This window comes from Lichenostomus cassidix, chromosome 3 (assembly GCF_008360975.1).
Source record: "Lichenostomus cassidix isolate B80296 chromosome 3, HeHo_3.0, whole genome shotgun sequence".
Taxonomy (NCBI): domain Eukaryota; kingdom Metazoa; phylum Chordata; class Aves; order Passeriformes; family Meliphagidae; genus Lichenostomus; species Lichenostomus cassidix.
This window is the reverse complement of record NC_139483.1, coordinates 88,638,509-88,652,944: the sequence shown is the minus strand read 5'-3', so window position 1 is coordinate 88,652,944 and position 14,436 is coordinate 88,638,509. Positions and strand designations below refer to the sequence as shown.

Genomic DNA, 14,436 nt, shown 5'->3' with positions numbered 1-14,436 from the left:
ATTTCAGGCAGTATTACACAACTGAACTACTTAGTTATGTTTTACTGGAGTTTTAAAATTTGAAATATATATATGTATACATATATACATATATGAAATATATATATGTACATATAACAGCAAAAGCATTGAAACACATGCAGGATATTTTAAATATGTAGTGTATTTATAAAATATGAATATTGGATATTCAGCTCTTACTATTTCGTTTCAGAAACGAGTTTACTGTTAAGGTCTCAAAGATGACAAACAATACACAGCACTTGCATAAGCAAACTTAAAAGCAAAATTAAAAATTATCCTTCCTGTTCTAGAAAAGTCAGTCTGAATCATCCCTTCTTCCTGTAAATCTGCCTTTGACAAAGAAAACCTTTCATTGTTTCCAAGTTTCTAATTAATAAATGCCAAAAAGTTCTATACTTTAAGAAGTGCTTTTTTAATATAAAGTTTAGAGCCTGTAAATGTTTATTAATATTGTGAGGTTTTATACATTGTCTAGCATTTTTCAATATATAAACTCTCAAGAAGCAGGGTTTAGTGTTGAAAATGTGTTTATACAGGATTATTGAGGAAACCAGGTGGAGCAGTGGCAAGGCAGACTTACTCAGAAAATCAGTCCATTCCTGATCAAAGAAAACCCTCCAAAATGTATTGTTAAAAGTGGCAAACCTCCAAAATATTCTCTAGATTACCTAGATTAGCTGAAATCTCAAACATTTACTTTGCCTCTTTGATAAGCAGTCAGTATTTTAATATTTCTTGAAAGTAATGATATAAAGAGCCCCTTAGAAGTATTGGTGTCCAATCTGGTTTACCATGGCATGAGGAGCGTTTTTTAAGCAGGAGCAAATTGAAAGGACAATTTTAGTGCATTTTTTACAAATGTTTTTGTCCCTTTGCATTCCCCCTACCCCCCATGAATTTGAGGTGTCCCTTTCCCATGTTCTCAGGGGTGTATGAAAATTTATGGCAGCCATTCATAATTTCAAGTATTGAAAGAGTTCTTAACCATGCAGTGGGCAACTCATACTATTGGCACTTTAAAATAAAATAATTAAGGCTTATCACACTCTTGTGCATTGTTTGTTTTTGCGCAGTCACTAAGTAATGCTCACATGAATAAATAAGTGCTTCTACTTATAAACAAATTTAAGTATAATATTATGATATTAATTCAAGTAGCCTAAACATTCCCTAAGTATTAAGGGATCCCATGACAACCCACATATTAAAGCTGTTAATACTCTTTTAAATAAAAAAAAATGCTTCTGAAGCAGCAAGTCTTTGAAATTCATCATAGAGAAAGCCAGAGGCTAGAGAAGTACCTTTTATATTTGTAATGAATTTCTATTGTGGTATAGCAGAGTCGTAGGCTGTCAGAAATCCTGGTATTTCCTTTCTGTTTGCTTTCCTCAGGAAAAGCTTGGCAGCTTCTCAACGTAACAACTGAATATGAACATTCTGGAGAGCTAAATACAAATATATTAGAATCCTGCTACCCAACCAGCTGCAGTCCACATGGCACTGGGAATACAGCAAAAATATCAATGGCAAGAGAAGAAAGGGCAGAGTAAGGTCCCTAATGCGTTCCCTCCATCTTGCCAAGGATTTTCTGTCCTGCCTTATGTGCTTCTCTGTAGGACCTCTGCCTGCTTCTATTCTCAATGACAGAGCACAGCTTGCTTGCTAAATACCAAAACTATTTTAGTTATTGATGGCAGCATGGCAAGCAGGAAGAAAAGTGTTAAAATTGATCACTGTGAACACTTGTTTTAATCATGCAAGAAGTTTTTTGAAGATTTAGTTAAATATTTTCTTGTCTATGGTGTGCCAGTGCTAGGCAGCAGCTGTTTCTTTGCAGATCCTTTATTCCAAGGATTAGGTTTATAAATGCTTTTTTGGAAAGTCCCCATGAAGAATTCCTGGAATATCCCCTTCCATCTTCTCATTGCCATGACTTGCTGACAATTCTACACTCAATTCTACATGTGTAGAAGTAAAGCTTCAGAGGAATTATCGCCTCAGCTGCTGGCCTGAGTGAGGTGGTGTCTCCTGCAATTTGGTCATCTCTAGATGAGTTCCTACTAATCCTTCAGCCAGAATAACTGCCAAACCCATAGATAAAGATCTCATTTATAGAATTAATGCAGCTCACTCCCATAAGTTTTGCAAGATGAAATTCCCAGTTGCATGAATTTGAAGAAGTAACGCAGAAAGCGTCACTTTAAGATGGTGTATGCATGACTTGCTAGTTTGGCCTGTAATAGCTTTCTGAAAGGTAATGTAGAAGGCTACTGCACATTCACTTTTCAGAGGAAACAGTCTTATTTATATTTCAGAGAAGTTTTGTGTTGGTTTTAGTTTCACCTGTCGAAGAGCTAATGCTGGTCTTCTGATCTGCTTTTTTTGGACATATTAAGCTATACAAAAGTTGCCAAATTGCAAAAGAGACAGAATTCTCATGTCGTTTAAGAAGATTGTTCATTGTAAAAATTGATCTTCCCAGTGTTTTTCAAAGTGAAATCGTGTCCTTCCTCTGAGCTCTTGTTTCTACTGTCAATTAATCTTTGCTGACAGAATCTGAACATTTTCCCTTGTTACTGACAGCTAGAAAGTTCTCCTACCATGCATCTTTCATGTGTGTTTCTTGGACAGAACAGATAAGGTTTTATCTTGTGGACTACACGGGTAAACACAGTTAAAACTATATGTATAGTTGCCATATGTGGTTGCCTGCCTTCATATTTTTCCAATAGTTTGCATTGGTTTTCCTTGTTATATTGCAGGAGATATCTAGAGTTTAGTTTATGTTTTCTGGACAGTGAACTTTTTAATATGAATTTTTGATGATATTGAACTTGTTCCTAATGCAGAGAAGCTGTTGAAGTTATTGAAGACTGCTAATGTACATGTTGAAGTTAATTTTTATCCCGTATGAACTAAGTTTTCACTTTAAAATTCTTGGGTTTTGTAGGGGGTATGTGACAAGATAAAATGATGCTTGGTGATCAGAACAGAAGGTGTACTTGGTTCTGAGAGTCTCTGCATTTCTCAGAAGAAATGTTAGAAATGTTTTGGAGCAGTAGGAGGAAAACTGGATAGTGAGGGTTAGGGGAGCTGATTCTGAGGTGATGTAGCTGCCTGTAATAATGAAGTGCCAGACTTCACCCTGTAGTTAATTAAATTGCTTTTAAAGAGTGCAATAAATGAAGAACGTTTCAAAGTACGCTGGATAGTTATTGTCTATCACTCTGTGTCTGTAGAACCAAATTAAATATATTAAATAAGATCTCAGGGGGTCAATTATGACAATAATACAAGTAGTGACAATGCAACAAGTAGTGACATTAATTTCATGAATGTTGCATAGGTATAAATAATCTCAGTATTTGTTCCATTATATTACCATGGAAATTGCAGGAGAATGGATGATACTCAGATGGTTGATTTCTATTTGTATTATTGTATTAGGCTGTATTTACAGAGCAGGGCTCTCCGCATTATACTGCTCTTTGGCACTTTATTGCAAAACTTCTCATCTGTTACTGCTTTGTGAGACCTCAGCAATTCATCCAGCAGAAAGCTGACCCGAGATATTCAGGTGCAACTCACAATGGTTTCGAAGTACATATTGCAGTGCAAGGACGTGTTGTGCAAAGTATTTCAGGGCTGTCTTCAATTTTGAAAATTAATACCAAATTAATGAACTTTTGTCTTAGAAGTGCTCCGGTGTGAGCAACAATGCCAGAAAGTAAGGATAACAGGTGATTTATTAGGGAGCTAATATGGATTGCAGCAAGCATAAACTGGATCTAAACCTTCAACCATAAAAACCAACATAATATAATTGAAAAACCCCACAATAATTTGTGGGACATATTATGTAGCTTACTAGAGGGAAGGTTGTCTGTATTGATCGCAAAATTTGTCTGTTATGATGCCAGACACTCACCCAGTCAATTTGCTGCCTTCTTTCTGTTCCTAACAGCAGGGTACACAGCACTGTCTCTTCCTTTCTGCACTGCTGCAATCGCCAGCTCCCTGAGAAAGGCCAGACTCAGACAGCACTGAGCCTGTGCCACAGGGAGATTCTCCTCGAAACAGAGATCTGCAAAAAGGGGACTGGATTACCAGAGAAAAGGTCAATGAAAACAGAAGTAATATTTCTGTCAGAGATGTGCTTCTTTGTTCTTGGGGTGAGAAAGGGTGGTGACATTCAAAGCACTGCACAGCAATATAGATTTTTGTCATAATGCCAAAGTAAGCTGCATGTAGGTTACAAGAAATCAGTAGTCTTGCAGTGTAGGGTAGGTCTTCAGCATTATTCCTTCTAGGTTATTGATATTGGTAGGTATCTCTAGTAAAGCCTGCCCTAAGGAAGCAGTTTTAGTAGAGGATTCCTGTGTTTTCACTGTTCATAGCAAAGGAGTAGTTAAATGACACACACTGCATTTTATAACCTAGACTCATAATTCGTATTTGTGAAAGAAGTGGTAATGCTAAGATAATGAAACTGTCAGGAGTTCACAAAGTAGACTTACTGAGCACTAGTAGTAAAGGCCTTTCATTGCATTTATGCCTTGATTTCAATGTACACACCCATTAAAAGTTGATTTTGATGTCCTAAAACTCATATGAAGAATAAAATCCACTTATTTTCTTCTTATCAAAATGGGAGAAGTAAAGCAAAAAAACTTCTTTATTTCTCAGCATTCTCTATTTATATTCTCTATTTTCTCTAAGCCTTACAGCAAAGTTTATAATTACTACAAAACATGGCAAAATTTGCTTTTATTTTGACAGTGATGGGAGTGAAGATCTCTGAATCCTTGAGTTGCAGCCTTGGTCAGTTGGAAGACTCCAGCCCAGCTGCTGCTTAAGTCATGGCTAGTGCTAGTATCTGAACAGGTTGCTTAGAGCTTCATCCAGCTGGGTCTCGAAAACCTCCAAGAATGGAAACTGGACTGCTCTGGGCAACCTGCTCTGCTGCTGGGCTGTCCTTGTTGGAATAAGGGGGTTTCCTGATATCCAGTCAGAGCTGTTTTTGTTTTGGTTTGACCATTGTCTTTTTTTCTACCACCACTGGGAAGAACCTGACTTTGTCTCCTCAAGAACTTCTCTGTAAAGTACTGGGAACTGCTGTAAGATTCCCTGAAGCCATCCTTGCTCCAGACTGAACAACCCAGTTCCTTCATGTACTCAGCAGATGGCAAGTGCCCTCTTGGTGGCCTTCCCCTGGATGTGCTCAGGAGATGTTTAGTGATAAGGGTAACTGTTGGGATTGGAAACTTATTTCTAGATAACAACTAACTCCGAATAGAGTTAGTTTCAGACGGTGAGAACCATCTACATAAAATGCACATGAATGGGCCCAAACTAGCAATAACTTACCATGTAACATAATAGATGTGACATCAGCCTCCATTTACAGTGTTGTAATATCCACTGTGTTGCCATGTTACCATGTACTTACTCTCCTGTTTAGCAAGAATATGCAGGGTATTTGAGCTACAGTTATTGGTTTTAACCATCAAAACAAATGTGTATGTGTCTCTCATGAACCTTGTTGCTGGTCCTTTGGGTAGGAGTCAGTCATTTACCAAACTTGAAGATTATTAAGTACTTTGAAAGAATGAAGAGAACTCTCTATTAAAGTGATAATAGTTTAGAGATAATGAGCTTTAAAACGATACTTTCCTCACTAACAACGTGCAAATTAAATAAATCAGCTTACTGAAAAATATAGTTTAGAATATTTGCATAAAAATAGTGCTATTCAACAAAATTCTGTTTTCATGTCTGTACTTACGTGTTTTTTAAATGCCAAAGTAGTGTGTGTAGCTTTACTTTTCTGTTGCAAACCATAGTCTTAGTGTCAAGACAGTAGGAAGAATAGCATATGACTCTACTACTGCCGTGAATTAAGCTGAACATACTGTCAGCTTTGTTAGGGAATAATTTTATGCTTAGTGACTTCAGCAGATACTCTTCTGTAAGGATGTTATTGAAACCAAATTTTAATCTTAAAAAACATTCTTAGCTTTAAAAAACCCAACAATTGGTAGATAAGATAAAAATACTTAGAGTGACAATCAAAGATTATTTAAATGTAATTTTGAGTGAAGAGAACTAGCATAAAAACTGTTTTCTGGTCTTTGCTTTTCATTGATCATTGAAATGTGCTGTTCTGTCTAATATCCACCCAGGTGGGGGTAGTTCCTTCTTGCTGTGCATTATTTCAGAAATGTGACATTATGCACAGCATCTGCTCTACCAACTATTTTCTCCTCCCTGAAATTGTAAAATGAGTAATTATTCTCAAATTGGGGTCATATTTGGTCAGGGTGGTAATCAGTTTGCCAAAGTTTGGAAAGTTCTCCCAGAATTCTGGTGTTTTCATCAAAAAACTGCTGTACCAGGGTGGAAATCAGCTCTGCAATTGCAAAAACAAATGTAAAAACACAGTAGTGAAATCTTTTCTTCTGAAGTGATGCAGCAAGTAACTAATCCTACAGCTGTTGTTGCAGCTTTAATTAAAGGTAGGTACACATAATAGAATACCTTATTGAAGTAATTTTCTAATCTTGGTCTCCTTAATTAATCAAAACTTGGGAATCTGAATACCATGTTTGCTTTGTCTTTTCCCGAGTGCAATACTCCCTTCTGCTGCAGAGTAGGAAAACTGGGAAAATGTACACACATCCCTATTAAAAGGGAAAGAAAGAGTAAGTTTAATGCATTTAAAGGCCAGAATATTCCATGATGTTTATGGAATCCACTTTTTCTGAGTCAAAATCAATAGTTTATGGTCAAACATCTAGTGTGGTTTATGGAAATCAGTATGCAGAAATTACCTTATTACTGTTAATGACTTTTTACATATTGAATATATCATATGCATATCATATGCATAGTTCAAATTTGGCACTCTCCTCCGGCAACTGAGCCTAATTATGTTTGTGTTTAATAGATCGATTGAGTGTTGCTAAGAGTAAATGGGCAGCCTAATGAGGATCTTCAACAAGAGTCATCTCTGGTTTGTAGGGAATGCACAAATGGATGCCCAGTTGCTTTTCAGGTCATGACTGTGGCTTTGCATGTAGGTACTTAAATTTTAGTAAGCCCTTTTCAGACAGCACAAGCTTCAGGTTTAAAAATATAATCCCTATTCCGACTCTGGAAGTGAAACCTACATTTTCTTGCAAGAGTACTTGATGCTTTGCAGAATTATTCCAGATTTAATAAGCAAAATGGTGTAAGAACAGTTGTACTAGTGAAGACAAAGAGGGTCCCCTGTTCATTCCCAAGTGAAATACCTGCACAATAGTGCACATGCATCCATCTCATGTCACCAGCTTACTGATCTGCTTGTTCATGTGTTTATTTCTCTAACTTCCTCTTCAAAATGATAGATATGGCCATTCCAGTCACTGTTGGTTTTTAGTTTATTATTCATTTTTGTGGTTTTATTTTCTGTGTCTTTCCAGTTTAGCAGTCTTTGCAACCACAAAATGCTGTAAACATGTGAGTGTCTTAGATATCTGGCATAGGAAAGTGTTAGGATGATTTTTGAGGGCTGTACTGTGGGTTTTGAATATTTCATGTGTTCATATCAGTGTATGCTAATGAATCCATTCAGGATTTTTCTCATACATTTAAATGGATCTTAAAATGCAATGAGCACCCATTTCTTGAAGATCTCAAGAAATGGAAAGACTAGGAAGAAATTAGAGAGTTCAGAGGGAGGGGGACACATAATGAAACAGATTATTTGAGAACAGATTCTTTTTTGGTCTTTTCACCTACCATACTTGATCTGTCTTGGCATTTTTCGCTTTCTCAGATGCAAGTGAAACCAGACAGATTAATAAATAGGGTTGCCATGTTCAGTTAAACATTGTGTATTGCAGAAACATGACCAAGCACAAGGTGCAGTCTGAAAAGAATGAAATCCTTGGAGTCAAGATAAGCGTTTGTGTTTTCAGTCTTTAGATAAAGAAATATATTCTATACTGAAAAAGCCCACATTTAGATTTTACCTTCAAAAAGCCAATAAAGAAAATGAGGTAGTGCATTGGCATATCACCTAAGGATTCTGAAAGAATTGAATTCTTTGATGCTATTCAGTTCCTCTCTGACTGGTGAATTTGTAAAGAGTGTTTATTGCCAGGTGACATGTAATGAAGAGTCCAAGTTTTTTCCTTTTTACTACTTCGGGAGCTGTCTTTTTACCTTTTCTAATTGTTTTCATTTTTATTTTACTTTTATTTTATGTAATTCATCTGTCATTTGTATTTCTAGTGATTTAAATGCATGTTTGGCATAAGTGAAACTTTTAGTTTTAAGCAGCTGGGATTCAAAAAAGGGAATTCATACAAATGACTGGAGACATACCTGGGTGTGTGCAACAGCATTTACCAAATTTTGTGAGTGAAATAAATATTTCAGTTCCAGAATAAGATGAGTACTTGTAATTTAACAATTACACCTTTTAAATTGATGTACAGGTAGTTTAAAGATTAGTGAAAATGGTAAAACATGCTCTGATACCTGCAAAAAGTTTTATTTGGTTTGAATTTGCACCTAAGACGTCTCATTGGAACTTTTCATGGAGACTCTAGTGGATAAAAATGCTGTCTTTAAAAGTTACACAGACACCGGTTCATCCTCTTATTTCCTTTCATGTTTCAATAGTAGTTCTTCCCAAATTAATAATATATTAACAGTACAACATTTCTATACATATCTCCAAAATACCATTAGAGGGGCTTTGCTTTTCCAAATCAGACATACTTACTTCATCCCTGTGTATTGAAGGGTGTTGGTAGCTGGTGTTCAGCACTCTGATCTTCTTGAGCCAAGGAAGTTTTGTCCCAGTAAGAATGCCTCCAGCTCTTCAGTGTCTGCGTATTGACTTCTTCAAGCTCTTGAGCCATTAGCTTTAGAGAAAATTATGAAAGGTTAAGAAGACCTTTGTACAAAAGCTTTATCTGAATTTATTTTATGCATACTGTAGTTCCATTTTGATGGTTTCTTCCCACTGTATTTGTATGGCTTTTTTTCCCTCCCTTTCTCTTTTACTGGATTTCCTTTTCCTCATAAAACCAATCACTACACATGCCCATGCCATGGTTTAACCCCAGACAGCAACCAAGTTCCACACAGCTGCTTGCTCACTCACCCCCTCCCTCAGTGGGATGGAGGATACAATTGGAAAGAAGTAAATGCTTGTGTGTTGAGACAAGAATAGTTGGAGCAAAGTAAAATATAATAATAATATACAGATACTATTGATAATTGTGACAATAACTGTAAGTAAAAGGAGAGAGAAAGAGAGAAGTAAAACACAAGAAAACAAGTGATGCATATTACAATTGCTCACTGCTCACTGGCCAATGCCCAGACAGTCCCTGAGCAGCAGTTGGCCCCTTCTGGCCAGCTCCCCTCAGTTTATACACTGACCATGACACTCTGCAGTATGGAATATCCCTTTGGCCAGTTTGGGTCACCTGTGCTGACTGTGCTCCCTCCCATCTTCCTGTGCACCTGCTTGCTGGCAGAGCATGGAACACTGAAAAGTCCTTCTCTTGGGGTAACCACTACTTAGCAACAGCAACTCGGTTATTAACATTATTCTTACACTAAATCCAAACCACAGCACAGTACCATCTACTAGGAACAAAACTCAATTCCAGACAAAACCATGACAACCCGCAACACAACATTTGCCAGACTTTGGTACTTGTGACAAATGTCATACAGGCAATCACTTGATTTCTCAAAAAGAAGATCCAGTGGTCTTCAAAAGCCTTCCAGGTCAAGTGGAACAGCATGGAAAATAGAACTTTTTAATGCATAAAAAATATTAGTGTAGTAGCTGCTCTGTGCAGGCTTCAGTGAAGAGTTCTATATATGAGTTTATACAATACAATAATTTGTGTCTTTTCTGTTTGATTCAGGTCATTGCCATTGTTATGGATATGTTTACAGATGTGGATATTTTTAGAGAAATCGTGGAGGCATCTACTAGAGGGATCGCGGTATATATCCTGCTTGATGAGTCAAACTTCAGTCACTTTCTGAAGATGACAGAGAAACAAGGCTGTCAAGTTCAGAGGCTCAGGGTAAGGCATCCTGTCTTCCTTTGCATGAACATTCACTACTTACTCCACAGCCCTCCGAAAAGTGACAATTATTGAAAAAGTGACTATCAAATACTAATTTTTTCAAATTAACGATCAAGTGTAAATAGTTAAGCTCTCAGCAGACCTTTCCCTACAGATTTTTTTAAAGCATCTTTTTCAAATGTCAAAATGCGTATTTGATAGTTACATAATTTTAATATATTATTTATAAAATAATTTTCCATTATTGTGTATTTAGGAATACTGCATATTTGAAAAACTAAGCTGTTTTTCTCTCTTTCTCTTATAGTTGCCTGCAAATAAAGTCATAAAACTTAGATAAATTAATAAGTTGTGTACTTCATGTTATGATATTCTTTTTTAAGGTTATGCATTAAAATACTTTAAGATGCACAAGATGCTATTTTATTAGTGTTTTTCTGGAAATCCATATTATAATGTGTGTGCTTTATGTCCTAGGGAGTATTACTTTTAGACATTAAGTATGTAATTTTGTCATGTAAAAGAGATAACAAGATGACTACCATTTACTTTTTCACATGATGTTCTGCGCTGCCCTAATGTTTATCGAGGATTAGAATATAAACCACAAGCTGCACTGAACTGACGTAAATGCTTCATAAATACTTCTAGATTTACTCTACTGTTGATAGTACTAAAGAAGTTCCAAGGATGTTGTCAGAGTCTCTTTGCAAAGTTCTCAGCACTGCCTTGGCTCATAGTTCTATTTGAAACTCCTTGCCTCTGTAACTAGTTAAGCTGTGTTCATGACAAATAAAAATATTATAAAAGCTCTTCTTGGCAGCACCTATTTTAAGAACCCAGTCAAAGAATCAGATACAGATACGGTGTATTTGGGAGGATAAAGAGGACTTTTTGGTGGACGTTTGGAATAAACTCTATTTTACACCCATTTTTACTCTGGAGTGTTGACTTCAGTCCTTAGAAGTATTCCCATTCCACTTTCCATGCCTGTTTCTTGTGTATGAGTGTGTGTGGGATTGCTCTCTAGTGGCCTAATATACAGACCTGTGGGAATTTATGGAAAAAAGCACCAAAACCATGGCGTGGTTCTATAAACACTGGTAGTGATTACCTTGATGAAGTCATAATTTGGCAATATTTCTGTACTCCAGAACTTGAGATACCACCATTTGCTCATTACTTGGGTTAATTATGCCATAGAGATTCCAAAAAAATGGTCTATTTCTATTCTATATGGAATGAATTTTGTCCTTCCAAAATAAAAGATATTAGGACCATGCATTTCAAATAATAATCTCAGAAATGCTGTATGCATTTTCAAATTAATTCCATGCAATATGTATTCACAGCTGTTTCAAAAGCTTACCTTCTTTTGAGTGGATTCAAGGTTGTCTTTTTAATGCAGTTTTATAGACCTGTAGGTATTTATACTGTGGTTGAAAGAATTAATATACATAGATTAGAGTAGATTTTGTATGGATTAGTGTGGATTGGAGAGGTTTAGACTTGGCCTCTTCAGTGACATTGTGTTTAATATGTTCCTGGTTTTTGGTGGGAGAAATATAATACATCTTTACTCTGCAAGGTTAACTTAAAATACTTCTTTGAGTTTCATCAGAAAGTAAAAAAAATATATGCCAAAGAGCTAAGCAGTAATCCTGTTGTGTGCTGAGTTTTCAGTTTGGCTTGTAATAAAGTTGTTTAAATTAATGGTCTTCTCATCCAAGGGCTACTCCCAGTGACTGTTGCTCTGAGAGCCTCAGTTTACTACTCCTGTAGTAACTCCTGTGCCTTTTTAGAGAATAAAAGGGAAATGCAGGTGACTGTGAAAGAACAGCCAGTATTTTGAAGTTGCTTTCTCCCTTTCACTTTTTCCCATCCCTCAAGGTTCAGAAAAAAAATAAACATCTTCTACTTTTTGTACTTTTGGCTTCTGGTCTTGCCCTTCTGTTCAGCAAAGGCAAGAAGATAACAGAGTTGTGTGGGTCTGTTTCTTTTCCTGAAGATGTAGCACCAGCAGAACTGGTCTTGTTATTCTCTGGCATGATTTGGTTCAGTCTTGTTGGAGTATGACTGATGCTTCTTAGGCCATACATTCATGATGAGTTTTCTGTAAAAGCTTTTCAGACTCAACACCTCTGTCTCTTTTACTGATTCGATTCCCTTCGAAAAAATAACGGGATGCAGTGATGAATGAAACTGTATTTTTAAATTCAGATTTACAACTAAGTAGTCTTCTGTAGGGGAAAAAAAAGAGGATTTTGTTCATACATATTCATTAAATGTGCAGACAGTTTTCTCATCTGTAGTCTGACTCTAAATCAGGGCATGCTTCCCCCTTTATTGAAACAGGTAACTGAAGAAATGGATGGACCTTATATTCTGTCAATATTTTGTGAATTCTGTAATGGAAACTATGAAATCAGGGGGTTACTAGGACTATTTTTACTCTTTCCTACAGCATCTTTTCATGTGGGTTTTTTTTAGTTAATGTTCATCTTGACATCACATCCATCAGTGAAAACGAAATAATTCCTTTCCTATACTTTCCCATTTCTCTTTTAGAGTTTCATTAGTTTTCTGTCTGTGCTACATTTGTCCTCAATAATTAATGTGTTTATTTTGGCTTTTTTTTCTCTTCTCCACCTAAGCCTCTTTTGATTAACTTTGTCACTGGTCTGGCTTTTTTGGTCAGCAATTCCTTTGCATAGAAAGATAGAGTTGTTACACATTCAAACTTTTTTTTTTTTAAGGTGATTTTTCAGCAACTAATAGGTAAATTTTTTTACATTTTTTCCTGCTACTGACAGGTGCTTCAGCAAACTGTGAAACAGATTTGCCCTGCAGAATGCAGCAGCAAGACAACAATCCCTAGAGCCACCAGAATGCTCAATGCATTTTGGATTAGAAATGAAAAACTGACGTTGTAGGCAATGTTATTGAATGCCCAACCAATTCAACAAAGCTCCTGACAAAGATCTGACACAGATCTTTGAGTTTTATTTGATATGAGGTGAGATGTGATGGAGGTTCTATGTTCTGGAGAAACCTTGTTTTTACTCCTCTGTTAATAATGAAGAATCATTTTGCTACAGGAGGGTATTGAAAGCAATTTGGCAGGAACTGTTATTATCTGATAATCCTTCCAGTATTTTTAATAGAAAATAGAAAATAGAACATCTAATGAATTGAATTTACTTCCCTTCCATGAAGTCTACTCCCAGATATGCATGTTTAAATGCATAGTAGGAGCTGCTCTTGTGACCTGCTTGCAGTCTGTTTTTTCTCACCCGTGTTACCAAAATCATCAAAAGTTTTCCAGTATTTCCACATCTAAGGCAAATTTGGTTATTGAATAGCCATACACATCATTATGTTGTATCTGTGAGCAAACTTCTATGATAAGGACCAGACTCCAGTCAAGTCTTGAGTGGTCATTGAATCAGATTTGAAGTCAGAATAGAAGCCAACTGGAAAACTACATAGCATTTGTATGACACACATATGGTCAATAGTTACTTTTTTAAACTGGTAATCTGTCACAAGTAGAGTCATCCAGGGATCAGTACTGGGCACAATGCTATTTAATATCCTCCTAAGTGATCTGGACAATGGGATCAAGGGTAGCCTGACAGAGTTTGCTGGTAATACAAACTGAGTGGGTAAGAGTACACTTTGGAAGGGAGACCCATCCTGCAGGTGGACCTGGATTAGCTGTAAGAGTGGGCTACCAAGACCCTTATGAATTTCAGCAAGGATGAAGGTAAAGTCTTGCACCTGGAAAAGCATAATCCAGGAATGCAGCACAGGCTGGGATGTAGCCAGCTGGGCAGCAGCTCTGTGGAGAGGGATCTAAGGTTCTGTGGGTAACAAGCTCAGTGTGAGCAAGCAGTGTGCTGCTCCTGCAAGGAATGCCAGCAGGGTGCTGGGCTGCATCAGCAAGGCCATCACCCGCAGAGAGAAGGAAGTCATTACCCCACTCTGCTGAGCACTTGTCAGGCCACATGTGGAATGGTGTGTTCGATTTTGATCCCCATTATACAAAAAAGATGTGGACAGGCTGGAGAGGGTCCAGAGAAGGGCCACAAAGGTGATCCAAGGACTGGGAAGCTGCCAAATGAGGAAGGGCGGAGAAAATTGAGGGGTTTTCAGCTTTGAGAAGAGAAGGAGAGACCTTATCACTGTGTTCTAGTATGGAAAAGGAGGCTACAAAGAGGATGGAGACTCCTTTTTTACAATGAGTCACATGGAAAGGACAAAAGGTATTGGGAACAAGTTACTCCTGGAGAGATTCCAAGAGGAAATT

The 14,436-nt window shown here is 36.9% G+C and overlaps 1 protein-coding gene across 1 annotated transcript in view; it reads left to right on the top strand.

Annotated features, from left to right (window-relative positions):
• The window catches only part of SACK1B (scaffolding CK1 anchoring protein B), a 56,478-nt gene that overhangs the window by 26,040 nt on the left and 16,002 nt on the right, over nucleotides 1-14,436 (top strand). The window contains exon 3 of the mRNA XM_085056627.1: nucleotides 9,960-10,124. Within this exon, the coding sequence (XP_084912753.1) occupies nucleotides 9,960-10,124 (165 nt within the window). The remainder of the gene's footprint in view (nucleotides 1-9,959; nucleotides 10,125-14,436) is intronic.